This window comes from Chionomys nivalis, chromosome 4 (genome assembly GCF_950005125.1).
Source record: "Chionomys nivalis chromosome 4, mChiNiv1.1, whole genome shotgun sequence".
Lineage (NCBI taxonomy): Eukaryota > Metazoa > Chordata > Mammalia > Rodentia > Cricetidae > Chionomys > Chionomys nivalis.
Genome location: NC_080089.1, coordinates 53,493,701 through 53,510,966, shown reverse-complemented (window position 1 = coordinate 53,510,966; position 17,266 = coordinate 53,493,701). Strand labels below are relative to the sequence as shown.

The 17,266-nt window shown below is 50.5% G+C and overlaps 1 protein-coding gene across 1 annotated transcript in view; it reads left to right on the top strand.

Annotated features, from left to right (window-relative positions):
* The window catches only part of Acsbg1 (acyl-CoA synthetase bubblegum family member 1), a 61,295-nt gene that overhangs the window by 20,173 nt on the left and 23,856 nt on the right, over positions 1 to 17,266 (top strand). The window contains exons 3-5 of the mRNA XM_057767602.1: positions 12,570 to 12,790; positions 13,193 to 13,281; positions 13,532 to 13,652. Coding sequence (XP_057623585.1) covers positions 12,570 to 12,790; positions 13,193 to 13,281; positions 13,532 to 13,652 — 431 coding nt within the window. The remainder of the gene's footprint in view (positions 1 to 12,569; positions 12,791 to 13,192; positions 13,282 to 13,531; positions 13,653 to 17,266) is intronic.

The window sequence follows — 17,266 nt, the reverse complement described above, 5'->3', positions numbered from 1 at the left end:
TACTGTGGATATTCTAGTTGTGGCGAATCTTGTGCTGTTCTCCCACCCTCCTACTCTGACAGAGTGGGGGTGGGGGGTGCGGGTGGGCGGAGGAGTCTCTTATCCCCATGGCTGTCAGCAGACACCCAGAATAGAGGGTGCATGGATCCTCCGGGCCCCACTTACACAAGTCATGTCCCTGGTGTCGGGAGGATGTTGGCAGAACAGCCTGGAGCTCCAGGTGTTACTGGCTTAAGTGTCTACTATCAGCATGCTAGGCCTTGAGCTTCGGCCTGGCATCCTTTGTCTCCCTAGTCAAGGAAGCTTGTGGGGTGGGGTGGGGGTTGTGGGGAGGCTGGGCTATGGTGGCCATTGAAGGAAGGGGAAGGAAAGGGTGGCAGGTTGAGTGTGTGGGTTGTGAATCCACCCTGTGGCATGATGTTTTTCAGAAGATTGAAAGTGGGCATTTATGGGATTCAAACAGGACAGAAAATCCCTAATCCTCGCTAGCAACACGTCCATACAGCTGCTCCTTGTTGAGCAGTTACTGTGGCCAGGCTCAGAAGGAAGATACGTTATCATTTTCTTCATCCCGGCCGCAGAGAGGGGGGGAGGCTGCGGAGAGGGTGACACATACCCTGCTTCTAGCTGAGAAAAAAAGGGGCGGGGGGGGTGGGGAAGAAGGGAAGGGAAGAAAAGGTTAGGGATTTCCTAATTTTCTTCTCTCTGCCTGTCTCTCTCTGTATGTGCCTGTCTGCCTGTCTCTCTTTGTTTCTCTCTGGGTCTCTCTGTCTCTTTCTTGACTCACTCTGTAGCCCAGCAGTCCTTGAACTTGCTATTCTCCTGCCTCAGCCTCCTGAGTGCTAGGGTGAACGATGTGGGTCTCCACGGCCAGAAGTGATTTTCTCTGATCCAACAGCTGTCTATAGGTAGCCCTCCCAACGGCCCGTTTGGTCTCTTTGGATCCTCGACTCAGTTGCACACAGGAGTCAGACCAGCCCCGTCTCTCCCAGCCTCCCCACCACCTAGCCACAGAGCTCCTGGATTCCTGCCTGCAGGAGTCATGGTTCAGCATGGGCCCCTCAGAGGCACCTTGCTCTTCTTGAGTTCCCAAGAGGTTTGAGGGTCCTATACTCCAGTCTCCAGGCTGGACTCCCAGGGAGAGTCATGCTGGAATCTGACCTCCACACAAAGGCAGCCTTGTGCCAGGGCCCGAGATACATTTCTTTCTAGCCCTTTCTAGATTGACTATGAACCCCTGCTGAAGAAGGGGGGGTGACCCAGGAAGAGCAGCTGCCAGGGACAAAGTTGATAGAGGTGCTGACTGGGGCTAGTTTTCCACCCCCACCCCCAGGAAATTGCCAGTCCCACCCGGGAGCTCTAAGCTGAGGATTGGAAGGTGGGGTACGCAGCCCTACTTGGTCCCTAGGGCAAAGAGGACCTTAGGCCCAAGGGATTTATACCATTTCATTGTCCCTTACTCTCATCCCAGGGACACGTGTGCGGGCCTAGAGTGGAGCGCCAAGAGAAAGAAGAGACAGAAAGGAACAGGGTTCTACCCTATGTCTAGGAGCTCATAGCCTGAAGCTGGGGACCAGGGAGGGGTCCAGCTCTCACTTTAGCCTCTCTGAGAAGGGCTTCCCCGAGATCTGGAGAAACCGTGGAGGTGTTTTCTCATCTATGAAATGGAAACAGGAGGTAATCCCAGGCCTGTTAGTCAAAGACACATCTGAGGTGCCCCTGGGGAGACCTTTCCAGGGGTCAGGGTGCATGGCTTCTCCTAGACATTCTTCAGACACTGCTTGATGTCCCGCCCCTCTCCCCTTTCCTGGAGACTTTCCTTTCAGGGCAGGTAGGAGAATTCCAGCCTTCATTCCTCTACAGAAGTGGTCTCAGTCCACAGTCCCCGTGTGCCTTCCAGGCTGACTGAGACCCCGAGAGCAATAACTGGGAGGGACTCACAGCTGGTGGATGTTTTCCCTTGTTATCATCCAGACAAGGAAACCAAGGCTCAGGGATGGCAGATGTCTGCCTAGGGTCACTCTGCTCTTGATCAGTCATAGGGAAACCTAGCCAGAGCCCCCAGCTTCAGGGCCTCTCCCACCAAGTCCAGAGAAACAAAGTCATTGGACATTCAGCAGAATAGTCTAGACCACACCACCACGGTCTTCACAGACCTCTCAGACCTAAGGGCCGCGTCCTTATCCCTCCTCATGTCTCAAGGCCAGTGTGACCTCTGCACCCACTGAGAAGCTCTCATCCTGGAATCCCTGTGTGAGAAGACCTCCTGGGGTTGGGTCTCCAAGGTCATTGGGGGAGGGGCTGTGGGTGCTGTGCAGTGCTGTGAAGTTGTTCTGATTCCATCCATGCGGTCTTGCAGAGAGCTCTGCCCTTGTCCTCAGGCCCAGTGTATGTCACCCCCACCCCATCCCTGCAAATACGCTTGGCTTCTGAGCCTATTCCCACAGGCTACAGGGAACACCCCCATCCCTCACCCCCTGTCCCCTCTTCTCCACCCCTCACCTTCCACCCCATGCTGGAGTTCTTCTCCTTCCCAGAACATGTAGTGATTTTTCTCTGCTGTTTAGAAGCCTTTGTTCCAAAGCCCCAGAGCACACACCTCCCTGCCTGCCCAGCACCCTTTAGCACAATGGGCGGCTTGTAAAGCACCCTGCCAGGCTCAGGCCAAGATGAGAGCAACATGAAAGGTACAGGAGTCAAAGGGGAGCTGCAGACAGTGTGAGGGGACAAAGCCCCCCCCACGCGCCCCGAGGCCTGGCTCTGGCGTAGGCAGTGCCCCGCTGGCTACTGGGCTACGGTTGGCATGGCAGATCAAGCCGTGGGAGGTGCTGCTGGGAATCTTTTCCAGTGGGGATCCGGGCGCCTTGCTCGGTGATGGAGATTTCAATGGGCTTCTAGTCATGGATCGCGGCTATTGACCCGGCACTGATGTAAGCATAGCAGAGAACCGCAGGTTGTACCCCTGTTAAATTTTGAGGAGTATTGGCAGTCCCGCCTGATCCCCTAAGTCTTTCCAGTCCCTAGCAGGCCACCCCTGAAACGGTGGACGGACGCTTAAAAGAAATCCCACACTAGCTCACAATTGAGAAATAATTATTTATTTAGGGATAAACTCACAAATCAGAATCCTCTGCTTAACCGGTTGAATCACATGACCCAAAAGAGCAGCCATTGGAAAATGAGCAAGGGGAAGGAGAAAAAGGGACAGACGCGCGTTCAGCTTTTGCGTCTATAGTATAAGAGGCCACGTCCCAGTAGGTGGGTAATTACAAGCTGTAATACTTCCTACAGCACACCCCAGATGGGGAGACAGTCACTCACAGCAAGTATGACCTTTCCCTACTGCATGGCTCTGAGCAGCACCACAGCCTGTGAACTCAGACCTACCTACTTCCATCCACTGGGCAATCTTTCTAGCTTCTGGACACAGGACAATGCCAGGACCAATGGAGATAGGGTTCCAACCCTGCCTTTGACTTGCAGAAGCAAATTCTCTCTCTCTCTCTCTCTCTCTCTCTCTCTCTCTCTCTCTCTCTCTCTCTCTCTCTCTCCTCCTGTAAATTAAAAAAGTGTGTATTGCTGTATATGTGTAATGTGTATACAGGTGTGCACGCGAGTACATGTGTATGGAAGCCAGAGTCCACACTGAGTGTCTTTCTCTGCTGCTCTCTACCTTACTTTTTCTGAGACGATGTCTCTAACTGAACTCAGAGTACATAGATTAGATACACTGCTATTAGTAAGCTTGGGAAAGCTACCTGACTCCGCCCCACAGCACCAGAGCTATAGATACCTCCCACCATGTCTGGCTTTTTCACTTGGGTGGTGGGAATTTGAACTCAGACCCTCACGCTTAGATGGCATCTTCCCACCCACCCCCATTTGCTTCCTTTTCAGCTTGATGCTATAACCGTGAGCATTTCTTTGTGTCACTAAGTATTCTGATATCTTGTTTTCTTGACTGTCTGGGAATCCCTGATTCCCACGATGCATCTCACGCATCCCTGTTTGACACTGAGTCTGTGTCCCACAGAACACAAGGTTGCCCATTGCCATTGGCTTGTCATTTGTCTCACTGCTTCACTTGAGCAGTTTCTCAAGAGCAACCCTGCTGACTCCAGGAACACTCCTCCTGCAAGGCAGCATTGTCAGCCACCCTCCAGAAAATCATCTGTTTGCGTCCCACATTGGCTGGCGCCTTTCCCGACCATGGAGCCTGACTGCGGCCATGCTGCTTGGGTTCTTTCCTTCTAGGAGAGTCAAAAGTGGGAGGTGGCAGGTGGGTGAGGTGCTTCAGGAGATGACATGCTGTTTATCTAGAGGATCAGGGAAGAGAAGAGGCATAAGAAGAGGCTGGCAGGAAGTGAGAGGGAATGGACTCCTGTGGTCCCCCGTGAAAAGACTCCAGCTACTTCTATCCGCTCTTTGCTTCTATGTATTTCGCTTTCTATGGAGTGGCTCCGAATGCCTCACCATCTCAGCTCGCCTGCCTGATCTCAGTCAGTCACTTCTGGAAGGGAGAGGAAGGGGCGAAGAACTCTGGTTGTGTCAGGCATCCCCTACTTGGAATAGTCCGACTGGACTGCCTGCCTGCACACTGATACGTGGGCACATGGCCAAGCTTGAAGCCCTTTGTCACTCATGTGGCCTAGGTAGCTGGACTATTTACTGCCCAAGGCCCGGCCTCCATGGGCAGGGGCCCTTCTCACTGCTCTGCCCTGCATTTAGCACATACCAGTAACTAAACCCAGACTCAGACCTTTTAACTTGTTGTCGGGACGTGTTCCCTTGGCTATGGGGATGGAGGTTGGAGGAAGGCAGTGTCAGGACAGGCTTGGGAGTAGGAAATACAGGTAGGAGGAATCAAGGGAGGAGGTGCCCCACACCTCTGTTTAGCCTTCTTTCCATTCCCAAGTCCAAGGGCAGGCTTCTTAGCTGGCATCAGAAACCCAGGGGCCAGAGACCTGTGGTAGACTCAAGCCAGAGGGATATTAGCCATTGTAAATTCCACCAGATCCTATAATTTTGGACGTGGGTCTGCGCCCCCCCCACCTGCATCTGGAGAGCATCATGCCCTGCCCTGCCATCATACCGTACTCTGGGACCAGGTGAAGTAGAAAGATGAAGTCTCTTTGACACACACTCGCTCCGACCAGTCCTCTACTAGGATGAGAAGGAGGCCAAGTTGTTCTTCTATAGATACTGAAAATCAGCACAGTCAAGCTGACTGGGTGCTGAGCCATTGCTGCGCCTGCCTCTCCTGCATCCACACAGGCGTCCTCCTTTTAGGGCCCAGAGTCTTAGACATGGAATATGTTCCTGTCGCAGGGTGAAGGGTCTTCCAGCTAGAGTCACAACATGCACAAAGATACCGAGAAAGGAGGCCAGGGGGCTTGGACACATCGTGAAGGGTCTTCCAGCCAGAGTCACAACATGCTGAAGTGACACAGAATGTGTCCCTGTCGCAGGGTGAAGGGTCTTCCAGCCAGAGTCACAACATGCACAAAGATACCGAGAAAGGAGGCAAGGGGGCTTGGACACATCTCAGGATGTAGGGATAGCCATCTGTGAGAGAGGGCCTGCTGGAGAAGAGGGGTGGCCAGCACCCTGTGGCCCATGAGCTCAAAGGAAGACTTTTGAGCAGATCTGGTCTGGGTTTAGAAAGGACACTTTGGAAGTCGGAGGAATGCAGGACAACTTATCAGCCACAAGTGCAAGGTTACAAGACAAGTCACTATCTTTTTCCCAGAGGAGATACGGAAACAGGGTTTGTAGTGAAGGCCACTCGAGGGACAGCACACCAGAGAAGGGCAGTGAAAGCATCAGGCAGAGCGACTCTGAGCCACAGTTCTGCCTCCCAGCTTTGCGACCACTTAGCTCCCTGAGACCTAAGCTTTAGCTAGGTGACAGAAGATTGTGGACATATGAGACAGCGCTCAATTCATGTGACCATGGTGACTTCTTCCTGGGAAAAGGATGACTGGGCCTCAGGGAGGGGAGGGGCAGGCCCTTCCCCCCCCCCCCAGGTTTCTCTTTTGGCTAGTCTAAAGGGTGTACTGGCCTAACTGGGCCTGTGAACAAAGAGAGCCTGCAAGATTCATTCTGCTAGCTAGGAAACCCTGCTCTTTGTGGCATGGACCCCAAGGCTAGGGCTCTGTCCTGTTTCATGAAACAGCTGGACTAAGAGGGAGCGGAAGTACAGACCAGCCAGCTTCTCCTCTCTTCCTGTTCTTTCTTCCTTTCAAGCCGTGGGCAAGCTGAGCACTCAAAAGCGTTGGCTCCAGGATGTAAAGCAGGAACAAGACAAAAGAAATTAGATGAATAACTCTGTCCAGAGATGTGCACCAAAAATATAAACATGGCTGGGGCTGGAGACCAGGAACAGGAGAACATGGCTGGGGCTGGAGACCAGGGGCAGGAGAACAAGGCTGGGGCTGGGGCTGGGGCTAGGGCTGAAGACCAGGGGCAGGAGAACGTAGCTGGGACTGGGACTGGGGACCAGGGGCAGGAGTGTTGTGCTTAGAATGTGCTGTATTCCATCCCAAACATCAAATTCCCAGGTACCCAAACAAAATTTTAAAAACACTTTTTTTTCCCTGATCCTTTTATCCTACCTCTAGATATCTATCCTCTAGAGGACCTGGGATAAATGATTAACAGTTAATGACTGTTTGTTCTGACCTACATAATTTTTTAAATATTTAAATGTTCAAATAAGAGTGCACACACACACACAAAGATTTCTTGTAACTCTTGGTCTTCATTTGTCTTAGTTACTTTTATGCTGCTGGGATAAGACACCATGACCAAAGTAATTTATAAAAGAGAGTGTTTAATTTGGGGCTCATGGTTCCAGAGGGTTAGAATCTGTGATCATCATGGCAGGGTGTAGTGGGGAGCTGCGGGCCTCTTCCCACAGCCCGGCTCATGGCTGCCTGGCTAGCTTATGCCCAAAAATAACGACACACAAACTGTATTCTTTTAAACACTGCTTGGCCCATTAGCTCTAGCCCTTACTGGCTAATTCTCATATCCCGATCAACCCATCTCTAATAATCTGTGTAGCATCAGTCTTACCAGGAAAGATTCAGCATGTCTGACCTGGCGGCTTGCTTCATCGCTTCTGGCTCTGAGAGGAGCTGCCATGCATCTGAGCTCACTTCCTCTTCCTCCCAGCATTCTATTCTGTTTACTCTACCCACCTAAAGGCTGGCCAATCAAATGGGCCAAGGCAGTTTCTTTATTAGCCAATGACCTTCCTCCATCAGCAGGGTGTGTGCACGAGGCAGGCAGGGTGCTGGAGCAGCAGCTGAGAGCTCACATCTCAATCCACAAGCACAAGGAAGAGAGAACGCTAACTGGAAATGGTGAGGGCTTTGTGAAACCTCCAACCCCACCCCAGTGGCACGCCTCCTCCAACAAGGCCACGCCCCTACTCCTTCCCACACAGTTCCACCAACTGGGGGTCAAGGATTCAAACCTATGAGCCTAAGGGGACCAATCTCACTCAAACCATGACACCACTCGTACCTGGCACCGAATCCCACCACTGAGGAGCAGGGCTCTCTGTTAATGTGACACTTCCTCTCCCATTTCCTTAGGAGTCCTTACCAATCCCTGTTTCTTCTCTGACATAGAGGCTTGGGGGCACAACTATTGTCCTTGCATTATAGATTCCCCCCCTTAAAATTTTAAATCGGCAAATTAAAAACCATATATTCATGGTGGGCTGTTTTAAAACACGTAGATAGTATGGGGTGGCTAAATTGAGACTGTTAGCATATGTACTCCATCACAGACTAAATTTTTTTGTGCTGAGAACACAGAATCTACTGATTCATTTTCAAAAATACATGTTGTTATTAATTGTGCTTTCTCAAACGTTGTGGCTTCCCTCAGACTAGAGACATACCACATTGTTCAGGGCCTCCATCAAAGCCAGGAAACTGAAGGTGTGAGTGGAGGCCCCGAGTCTCAACAAAAGCAAGAGGGTTTCTTTCTGTGTGCAAACGAAGACCGCCCTGTGGACTGCACTGGCAAGTCCTCATTGCTGGGGCGCTCACTCCTGCATTATTTATTGCTATGCATTATTTATTATGATGCTGACACATGAGCCCCAAAGTCTCATGGGCATTTGAGCTTCCCCTCCTCGGTTATTACTCCAATGGCATGATCTTTCCTTCCCCCACCCCAGCTACACTGCTGGGCTGTTTGTAGCTCAGTGGTAGGCTAGCACATAGGGCAGAGCCCCGGCAGCTACACCAAACCAAAGCCAGCCCAACTGCAGCAGCAGCCAGAAAGAAACCTTTTTGATGTCTGAATAAGGAGGCCACCCACTTCTGCGCAGCACAGGCCTCTGAGCCGTTTCGTATTTCCTAGAGAATGCATTCCATTTTTGTCATTGAAACAAGAGATTATAACTGCTTAACGTTAAGCCTCTTGGTCTGGACTAGGGATGCAGTACGGCAGTAGTGCACCTGCCCTAGCATGCACAGAGCCCTGGCTGCAACCTCCAGTCCATGTAGAAAAAGAAGAAAGACAGTTCTTGGCTTGAGGGAGGCTTTAGCAATGATCATAAGACTGAGGCTTACCTCTGCTCCTCTTGGCAGCTAGGGGAACAGGTGCAGGGGGGCGTGGGCTTCTGGACTAGACCATAGGAGGAAGACGCTTTTTCTGCTCCAAGCAGACAGAAGTTTCTGTTCCCCTGGGGAGGGAAAAGGACTAACAGGAAGACAGCAACTGGGTACCCAGCTTCACATACACTAAACACACCAACTTCTGGGTCCTTGCTCTGTTTGGAAGATCAACATTTTTTTTGAGACAGGGTCTCATGCAGCACAAACTGCCTTCAAACTTGCTGTGCAGCTAACAATGATCTTCAACTTCTGATCCTGCTGTCTCCACTTCTTAAGTGCTGGTTTTGTAGGCGTGTACTACCACACTTGGTTTCTGTAGTGCCGGAGAGTGAATGCAGGGCTTTTTGCATGCTAAATAAGCTTACTGACCTCTTTGCTACATCCTCAGCCCTTCTTCCTTTCATTTTCCTCCTCTCATTATTTTAGAAGCAATTTCACTAAGGTATAGTTCATATACCATTTAATCCACCTATGGTAAGTGTACGATACAAAGTTTTTTCAATTTACTTATTTATTATAGGTATGTAGGTTGGGGATATGAAGGTACGATACTGTGCAGGTAACAGACAGGAGGTCAATCTTTCCTTCCAGCGTACAGGTCCTAGGGACTGAACTCAGATAAGTAGGCAAGTGTCTTTACCTGCTGAGCCATCTTTCCAGGCCCAATTCAACAAGTTTAGAGACTTACAGAGTTCTGTAATCATCACAATTTACTTTTAGAATATTTCCATCAATCCCAAAAGATGACCTGTACTCTTCTTGTGGTCATTTCCATTCCCACCCCTAGCCTTAGGCAACTAACCAGTCTTTTCCTGGATACGTCTTACAATTGGAATCACGAGGTACATGGTCTTCTACATCTGGCTTCTTTCACTGAACATGGTTTGAGCTGTTTCCATGTTTGACTTACAATTGGTACTTGGCTCCTTCTTAGAATAGAAATGGATCCCATCGTATGGATCATTGTTGTCAGGGTTTCTGTCCTGCCCAGTTCCCGCAGTCGTTAAGTCCCCAAAAAATCACACAGAGATCTACATTAGTTATAAACTGATTGGCCCATTAGCTCAGGCTTCTTATTAACTCTTATAACTTATATTAGCCCATTATTCTTTTTTTTTTTTTTTTTTTGGTTTTTCGAGACAGGGTTTCTCTGTGGTTTTGGAGCCTGTCCTGGAACTAGCTCTTGTAGACCAGGCTGGACTTGAACTCACAGAGATTCGCCTGCCTCTGCCTCCCGAGTGCTGGGATTAAAGGCGTGCGTCACCAATGCCGGGCTAGCCCATTATTCTTATCTGTGTTAGCCACATGGCTCAGTACCTTTTTTAGTGGCGTAGTCACATCTTGCTTCTTCGGTGTCTGGACAGGACTGCAGAAGGAGCTTCCCTCTTCCCAGAATTCTCCTGTTCTCATTGACCCGCCTCTCCTTCCTGTCTGGTTGTCCCGCCTATACTTCCTGCCTGACTATTAGTCAGTCAGCGTTTATTTATAACATAATTGACAGAATATAGACAATTGCCCCGCACCAGATCATGCACCTTGTGCCTTTGGTCACCTGTCTGTGGACATCTGAGTTCTTCCCCTTCTTAGGTTGATAAGTAATATTGGTATGAACGTCCATATGCAAGTGTTTGTGGGGGCACATGCTTGTTTTTCTTGAGCTACCTAGGAGCCACAATGCTGAGAGATATAGTAACTCTCTGAGAAATGGCTAAGCTGTCTCCTGATAGAGCTATATCCTAGCCTTCATTTCCACCAGCACTGCCTGAGCATCCAGCTTCTCTGTCCTCACTAATCCCGCTTTGCCTTCCATGATTGCAGTGCAGCTAAGAGGAAGATCACATATTAGGGTCACAGCAGGGAATGACAGAGTCAAGGTTTAGAATCCAAGTTACCCTGACTCCTCTTCAGCTTATGGGATAGTGGACAGAATCTGCAGAGGGTAGGGCACGGGACTGGGGCTGCTGGACTTTGGGTCAGGACTTACACCTCCGTCCTAGGGGCAATGGGTTCCGGCAATGGCTACAACAGGGACTTGGTCTGGGAAAGATGGGGAGATAGTCAGTCAACTTGTTCTGCCTTCTGCCAATATGGGTCACAATAAAACCTTCTCTCTGGTGCCCTCCCTTGGCCCAGCCTGTATTTGCCATGCCCCCTTCCTTTTGACTGGGTCTGGCTATGTTCTCCTGTCTCAGCCCCACAAGCTTTACTTCTTTAGGCCAATGTCAAAGTCTTTTTGCAGCCTAAGAATGTATCTACAGAGGAAAGGGGCATCTGATCTCTCTGTCTAGTTCAGGTAGGACCAGAGGCAAGATACCCCTTTGGTGCCAGCCTTGAGGCAAGCCCTGTGAAGGCGTTGGCTTCCTCCAAAGATGTGCCTGGCCAGGAGGCAGCAGTGAGGCCTCATGTGGGTCCTGGACAGCTCACTCTCTATCCAGATTGTGCTCATGATTTTAGAATGATCATCTTTGTCCCAGGGAAGGAAGGCCCAGCCAGATATGGCAGCACCTACCTATAATCCTGGTGCTTAGCAGGCAGAGGCAGGAGGATTGTAAACTTGAGGCTAGCCTTCAAGACCCTGAAAACAAACAAACAAATAAGCCCAAAAGGTCTAAAAGAGTTTAGAGAACCCATGCAAACTTCCTTTATAAACAGGAAAATGGAGGAGAATGAGCTTTTATTGACCACTTGAGTCTCCTTTGTATGCGTCATTTCTTCTGGCCATTTTTTTCTGATCCCCACACTCGACGACAAATGCCCCACCTTCCCTCTGAGGAAGCAGATTCGGGCTGTTGGGTTTGCCTCAACCCAACATGTTAAATGGTTCAGCCAAGAGGAAGATGCCTGCTTCTGGGCTCTGTTCCCACCCACACAGTGTCCCAAACTGTGGGATGAGACATCAGGCATATGTGAGTTCAAGACTTGACTCTGCCACTTTCTTCCTGTGTGATGTGGGGAAAGTGAGTGAACCTGTCTGGGCCACAGTACCCATGTGTGACATCATAAGGCTGTGTGGATCTACTCCATGAGGGTGAAATAGGAAGACCCAGACATAACTGTCTAGATTTCTGCTGTCTGTCCTCTGCTCTGCAGGCTCTGCTGGCTAGGGATGCGGGCCTGTTGGTTTCCAGCCCACCACCTCAACCCCAATTTCGCTCTAAAACCCTGACTTTCTGTCCAGCTAGATCTGCCTCGCCTGCTTCCAGAAGCCTGAGAAGCTCTGTGCCCAGAGACATTTTTACTCTTGTAAGTGGGTCTGAGCCTCGTCTCTGCCCACCCCAACCTTGGCCGGCAAGGGTAAACGCAGAGAAAGGCCCAGAGGTCTCCGTCTCTGGGACTTTCCTCCAGTCGTTTCCTCTCTTCTTCCCTGCTGTCTCCCTGAACTGTAGCAAGATTAATAAAAACCTAGAGATAGAAACTGGGGTTCAAGCTGAAGGTCAGAAAAATAAAACAGACACCTTAATCCGAAATGCAGATCCTGCCTCCAGGAATCTCAGAATGAGACTGTGACTGAGAGCTGTCTCCTGTCTTTTATTCCTCTCTAGTGCCGGGATTAAAGGCACACAACTACCATCCAGTTTCTATGGCAAACTAGTGTGGTTACTGGGTTTAAAGTTGTTTGTCACCACTGCCTGGTCTGTAAGGCTGGTCAGTGTGACAGTTTTACTCTCTGATCTTCAGGCAACCTTTATTTATTAAAATACAAATGAAATATCTCTACACTAAACTTTGCTCATCTTCCAAGGCCAAGCCAGATTTGCCTTCTCCAAACCGCCTTCCAGCCCACCACAGGCCTGGCTTGCCTGCCCGCTCTCAAGGTCCTGTCCGGAAGGTATTGTCAGCAGCAGGCATGGAGGCCCTGCCCAGGTTAGAACTGGATCCCCTACAGACAACCCAGGTAGATTTGACCACACTGTAGTCATTTCCCCCTTGCAGAGGAAACACTCTGGACAGCTCGGGCAGATGGAAGAGTGCGCCTGCGCCGGGAACCCTTCTGCACGCAGCCTCCCTATACCGTGCACCGGATGTTCTACGAGGCCCTGGATAAGTACGGGAGCCTCAGTGCTCTGGGCTTCAAGCGCAGAAACAAGTGGGAGCGCATCTCTTACTACCAATACTACGAGATTGCCCGCAAAGTCGCCAAGGGCTTCCTGAAGGTAGGAGCCCCTCACTGCAAACCCTTTCTTTCCCGAGACCTGCTTTCTAGCTTGAGCGCTCATAGGCCTCCTCCCCAACTCCCCAGCAGGCGAGGTCTCCAGAAACCACCACTGTAAAACCTGATACCATCCGCTGGGCTAAAACTATATTCTGGGCCCTACGCTAAGGATTTTATATTTATGGAGCCTTTCCACAGGCTACCTTCAAGGAAGGAAACCCAGTAGACTGGTCTCCCCAGAAAGTCAGAGGAAGAGTCAACAGGGTTGCCAGAAGCTGATTCCCTAGGACGTTTTCTGACTGGGGATGGGCCTGGACGGGTTTCTGCAGTCTACTGGGAGGCAGCAGGGGAGGGAGAGGTCCTTTCTGTGTAGTTGACCTGCCTATCTGTCTTTGGCCTGGAGCTCGGCCTGGAGCGAGCGCACAGTGTGGGGATCCTCGGCTTCAACTCCCCAGAGTGGTTCTTCTCTGCGGTGGGCACAGTGTTCGCAGGGTGAGTGACTGGGCAGGGGTAAGGTCTCCTGTGGGCTGGTGGTGGGCAGAAAGGACAGAGAGGATTATTATTTCTTTAGCGGGCTCTCTACCACTCCGCAGCATCCCTTATCTCCCCCACCCCCACGGCCTTCTGGGTCCACCTTTTCCCATCCCTGTCTGTTGGAGCTCCCTGGGAACAGAGGCTGTGAGGCTGTGAGGAGGGGATGGTTTCTCTGCACCCGATGTGAATCTTCCTGTGCCCCCAACAGGGGCATTGTCACTGGCATCTACACCACTAGCTCCCTTGAAGCCTGCCAGTACATCGCCCACGACTGCCGTGCCAACGTCATTGTGGTTGACACACAGAAGCAGCTGGAGAAGATACTGAAGGTTTGGTGGAAGAGCAGTGGGTTGTGGTTAGAGGCTGGACATCTACTCGTGTATGAAGGGTGCTTTTATTCACTCATCAAGAGTTCTTATCTCCCTCAGCCCATGTGCACATGCAATACACATGTACAACACACATACACAGGCACACAGGCACACAGACACACACACACAGGCACACACACACGCACAGGCACACACATGCACACACACAGACACACACACGCACACGTGAATAGGCACACAGATACACAGACACACACGCACACGCACACGCGCACACGCACAGGCACACACACACACTTGGGGAGTGGGTAATATCGCCTTTCACTCATACTCCTGGCCAGGCCATTGTCTGTCATGGCCTTCCCTCTAGACAGGGTCTGACCTAAAGGGAGAGCTGTGGACATGGACTCCTCTGGGGCTTGGTTTGTGCTCTGGAGATGTTCCTTGGGCTCTAGCCACTCATCTGCTCCTGAGGGTCAACCTTCCAGAACCTGCAACCTGGGTCTCCAGAGAACACAATAGGTGCCTGCCTCCCTTCATCTCTGCTACATAAGTCTCTTAAGAAAAAAAAAAAGCAAACTGGGACTTGTAGTTCTCACTTGGCTGTGGAGATACTCCTTGGGGCAGACCCAGCTCCTGGAGAGGGTCCCCTCAGGTGAGGCTGTGCGAGCCCTGACTGAGAATAACTAGCTTACAGCAAAGTGAGGAGACACCCCCCCAGAAGCCTCCAGAGCCCAGGTCTGCTCAGGGAACACTAGTGCAACAATCTGAGTGTCCCTCCTCTCCAAGACAGGCCAGGAGGAAATGCAGAGCTGGGGCCCAGGAAAGCTGTGAGATGGAGGGGATGGGAAGGACCCAAACCCCAAACAAGATCTAAGCAGGGGCCTGAGCCATCATCCTAAGAGACAATTCCTCAAACAGCAGAGATGGCCTGGCAGGTGTGAGTACACACACCCTCCTGAACTTGTCAGTGAGGCTGGATAAGGTACCTTGTATCTTGTGCTTGGCTACCCTATGCTAGATTCAGACTCCATGGAGTGTGCGCTAGTCTCGGACATGTGAGCACAGCCTTTTAGGCCAGTTTAGGGTGATTATGAAAACTCTATTTTGCGGCCATTCTGTTTTACTGTGAAGGGTTTCTCCTGTGGCTCCTTGGCTAGTGAGGAACTGTCCTGCCTCCTTACAGGGCCCTTTCTTTGAGTCCTGCTTTCAGGATCTCACTGACCATCTCTGTCTATGTTGGATGGACATGTGGGATTGGGAACAGACAGATAGGGACAGAGTGTGTGGCCCCAACCGTACTCTGAGACAAGGAGGGCCGAGCTATCTTCAGGCAGCCTTCTTCTCTTCTTCAAACTCTTGGTCTGAGGGATATGCTAAGTGGTCAACCTCCAAGAACCATGGGGCCTGGGTTTCCAGAGAGGTCATGGAAAATGCCTTCCCTTGTCTCTACCAGAGTAGTCATCAGGGATATATATGTTACTGGCCTTTTCAAAGCACCCTGGACTTAGCATGACCCAGAAGTCCTCAGATAGCCCCATGGTCTCAGACACACCCAGGTCATTGGGTCATTTTCTGAGCCTGACTCATCACAGCCTAACCCAGAACAGGGCCAGGCTCTCCCAGGTCTGAAACCTTGATGGATTAGGAACCAATCTAACAGAGTTGAGGCCTCATGAGCTTGCCTCACCGTCCACGTTAACATGTCTGTTATCCTTGTACAGCTCGTGTTTAGGCAGACATGTTGGGGAGATTTTATTGGCATAGCTCCTGACATTACTATGAGACACAGTCTCACAGCAAACTCCCTGATCCTGTGGCTCTTAAATCTTTCCAGTACAAAGAGCTACAGACAACTAGGGAATGCTGGGAGCAGGGGAAACAATTCTCCCCAGGGTCAAGCTCACCAACTGGTTATCCAATACCAAGTGGTCAGCTCTGAAAACATATATACACAAAGTAACATTATACGGACAAAACAGACTGTGTGTGTGTATTTAGGAGTCTGTGTGTGTCTGTGTGTCTGTGTGCATGTGTGTGTAGTGATAATTAATGAAAAAAGAGGCCATGAATTTGAAAGAGAGCAGGGAAGGGTCTGTAGAAGGGTTTGATGGGAGGAAAGGGAAGGGGTGAATGATGTAATTATATTATAATCTCAAAAAAGGAAGTTTTTTTTAAAGGAACCAGTCTAGCTGGAGGAGGCGTGTCTCTGTGAGGAGCGTGCCTTCTAGGTGTGCATGAGAACCTGAGTTTGGATCAGCAGCAAACACACGAAAAGCCAGACGTTATAGCAAGTGCCTGTCGGCACAGGTGATGGTGGAGGAAGCCCATGGCTAGGCTCACCAAAAGACCTCAGAAAATAAGGTTGAGTGTGATTGAGTGAGGGAAAGCATCTGATGTCAGTCTGTGCCCCCCTACACACACACACACACACACACACACACACACATTTACTCACTCATTCACTCATGGACATACACACATGTTGGGGCTGCTGTTAGGTCCCAATCCCCAAAATGACAGTACCACTGGCAATGTCTGAACTGACAATCTGGCCTCAGCTTGGGGTGTCTCAGAAGGATTGCTGGCAGAAAGATAGACACTTCCACAGCGCTGCTCAGGAACCTGTGAAATAGGCCTCTATCCGCCAGGAAGAGCCGCTTCTCCACTTCTGGCAATTGGTACATCTAGCTCCCTATTAGCACACACACATAATGCATTTCAAAGCTCCGAGCTAACCTCCAGGCTCTTTTCTCCTCCTTAACATCAACATCTCCCTGTAACATATGTGAAAGCTAGTGATCTGGCCTGCACGCTTCCTCTTCCCCTCCTGTCTAAATCTCAGGCCACACCAGGTTCTACCTCCTCCCTTCCTCAGCTGCCCCTCTACATCTGTCTCTCACCCCCACCCCAGGTAGCCACGGCAGCTTCGGACTCCCCAGATGCCTCTGGCTGCTCTCTACCACCTGATAGCCAGGAGGCAGTTTCATAGTTACAGTAAACCTCCTTCCCACCCATGGAATGGCCTAGTTCGGTGGTTTCACTGAGCCCTCACTTAGAAGAAGGAAAACCAACTCGACAGGCCCTGTAGCCAATGGTACGCCCTCTTTTGAACCCTCCCATGCTGGGCTGGGGAGGGTTGGATAGTTTAAAATGCAGCCTCTCAGATCCAGGACTTCAGTTAAATGAGTCCCTTAGGTTTAAAACAGAATCTGTGTTATGGAAGCTCTCAAACAGAGACAGGCCCCTGCATCATCAGGTTTCGTGTTTATCAGGGTGCTCTCACGTGCGTCTTTGCCTTTTTGCTAAATTAAAAGGCAAATATTCCTCATCATGCTGTTTCATTCTCCAAGTACTTCCCTGTGCATCCCAATCAGCGGTGTGAGTCTTTCTTAAATAATGTCTGGTAACAAGGGCTGGGAGTGTTGCTCAATTAATAGAATGCTTACCCAGAGCCTTGGCTCCACTCCCAGGGCCACATAAACGTAGCGTACATCACTGGATGTGTAGGTTCGCCGCTGTAGTCTTAGCACTCAGGAGGTGGAGACAGGAAGACCAGAAGCTCAAAACTATTCTTTCATTACATAGAAAGTTAGAGGCCGGCCTGGGAT